The sequence below is a fragment of the Oratosquilla oratoria genome, chromosome 25 (assembly GCF_046742065.1).
Source record: "Oratosquilla oratoria isolate Oo_2021 chromosome 25, ASM4674206v1, whole genome shotgun sequence".
NCBI lineage: Eukaryota > Metazoa > Arthropoda > Malacostraca > Stomatopoda > Squillidae > Oratosquilla > Oratosquilla oratoria.
The window spans coordinates 6,404,236-6,406,898 of NC_134801.1; the positions used below are offsets into that span (position 1 = coordinate 6,404,236).

At 43.4% G+C, this 2,663-nt stretch overlaps 1 protein-coding gene across 1 annotated transcript in view; it reads left to right on the forward strand.

The window, feature by feature from the left end:
* The window catches only part of LOC143038999 (uncharacterized), a 1,512-nt gene extending 1,368 nt beyond the window's left edge, over positions 1-144 (forward strand). Inside the window, exon 2 of the mRNA XM_076208842.1 lies at positions 42-144. Within this exon, the coding sequence (XP_076064957.1) occupies positions 42-144 (103 nt within the window). The remainder of the gene's footprint in view (positions 1-41) is intronic.
* Positions 145-2,663: the final 2,519 nt, after the last annotated feature.

The window sequence follows — 2,663 nt, forward strand, 5'->3', positions numbered from 1 at the left end:
CCTAAAAAATATAAGAACTCCACTATTGCATCCTTCTATAGGAGAGCCCTCACCCGTTGCTCCAGTTGGATCTCCACCCAGAAAGAAATTGACCGGTCTACACAACTCTTAGTCAATAATGACCACTCAAACAGCGACTGCTAACGTGTACTGCGGGCCGTCATGAGCAAGTGGTACGAAAGGCAAGAGACTCCTGTAGAAGAAGGCAATACCTTTGCCTTGTTCTTTAGGGCCTACATGTCGAGCGCTTACAGGGAGGATGGGAAAGCACTTCTTCGTATCATCAAGGACAATGTGACCCCCACCAACGAGATGGGCCGCATAAAACTTGCCATTTATTATAAGAACAAGAGGACTAAAGACCTTATCATGAAAAATAACAGCTCCCCATGCCCATCCGACATCGAGTGTGTGAGTCTGGTGTACCAGTTTAAATGTCCTTTTGGGGACTGTACGCCCCAAGGTTCCTACATCGGACTCACTACCACTCGCCTTTCCAGACGGTTGACATACCACCTTAACAATGGAGGCCCTAAGCGACACCTTCAGGAGACCCATAACATTCCAATCACCAGATCCATCTTAGTGGACAATACCACCATTTTAGACCGAGAAAGTGACAAGCGCCGCCTCGCCCTCCTTGAGGCCCTCCACATTAGATACAGCCAGCCTACATTGAACACCCAACAGGAAGCCCCCACCATCCTTCCCAGCCTCATACCATTCAGAATTCGCCAAACCAGACAACCCAACTACGAGACAAATCAGCCCTCCCATGAGCAGTCACTCCGGCCGCGACGGACACCCAGGCCACAGTAACGGACATCTAAGTGTCCTTTCCCAGTGGTCACAGTTCCCCTTCCCACGTTCCCTTCCCCGATATTCAAAGTGTCCTTTCCCCGTTTTAGACCAGAGTAACGGTCAACCTATTTCTAATCTTTCCTAGTGTTTACTTTCTGTATTTATAATCATCCACATCTTTATTATTGTTGTAATTGAAAATACTAACTGTGATTAGCGAAACATCTTGTATCCTGTTCTACCCATTAGATGGCTTCTATCGGCAACTTGGCTTTTTCTTTACCTCTCCATGCTAGAGAGATCTTCAGAAGACTTGAAACTCTTCATCGGAAACTCATCAGAGCTCAATTTGCTGTTACATACAATTCAATATGCCTTAAAGAAAATATTTTGCCACGTTACTCCAATATATATATATATATATATATATATATATATATATATATGTATATATATATATATATATATGTGTGTGTGTGTGTGTGTGTGTGTGTGTGTGTGTGCATGTGTGCGTGTGTGCGTGTACGTGCGTGTGTGTGTGTGTGTTTGTGTGTGTGTACACACACACACACACACACACACACATATATATATATATATATATATATATATATATACACATGTGTGTGTGTGTATGTGTGTCTGTATATATATATATATATATATATACACACACATACATACATACATATATATATATATATACATACATACATACATACATACATACATGCATATACCAAAGGCTTTTTCCCCCTTACACGGGAGGTAGCCAAAAAACAAAGGCATAGAAACCACTCTCACCCATTCCGTCCTCTACATACTTCCCTTCCCTCTACCCTCTTCCTTTCCTCTTATCTTGGCACCTAAGATGATGGATCATCCCTGCATCTTGTCCACTGCCCTGGGTCAGAAGTAGGGTCACAAGAAACTGCTTATCCGCAGCAAGGCCGCTTCATTATATCGGCGACCCCCCTTCTCCGTCCCTTCATGCAGAAAAGGAGAAGACGGGAAGATGTCTCTTCGGGCGGCGACAATTTATTTCTCATACATACTCCCTCACCCCCATCCCTCACCCACTTCTCATGCATGACAGCATCATCCATACACAACCATTTTCCATTCACCCCTATCTTATGTTCTCCTCCGTCCTTCTTCAACAGACATTCCCTTCTTTCACAATGCCCCTTTTACCTCATCCATCCATCTTAATACTCTTTCATCAATCCTATCTCCCAACTCCCTTTCCACACCTGTTCTCCTCCTTACCTCCTCGTTTCTCAATCTATCTAGCCTAGTAACCCTATCATACCTCTCGGGCATTTTATGTCAAACACATTCAACTCCCTGCTCTCTTTTTCTCTTATGTTTCATGTTTCTGCCCTGTACAGTGCTGTCGGCACTATCACTCCTTCATACAATCTCTTCATAGCATCCATTCCCAAAACTCCATTTCTCATTACACTTTTTAATCCCCCAAGGCATTTTCTCGCTTCTTTCAATCTAATCTACATTCTACCTCCGTCCCCCAATCTTCCCTTTCCTGCCACATTCGCACCCAAGTATCTGAAACTATCCACCTCCTCTAGTCTCTCTTCCTTTATACTAACTTCCTGTCTGCTGCCACTTTCTCCCCTTGTACATCTCATCACCTTACTTTTACCCTCTCTTAAATAAACATTAAATAACCTCATCAGGCAGTCCACCATCACTGTACCTCCTTTTTCAGACATTCATCATAGCATCCATCCAACCCAGGTGCCTTATCTGCTCTAATCGTCTTAATAGCTGCCTTCATTTCATCTTTCCTTATTTCTCCTCCATTTTCCTCACTCTTCACGGTCATTTTCTTACCGCTTGCA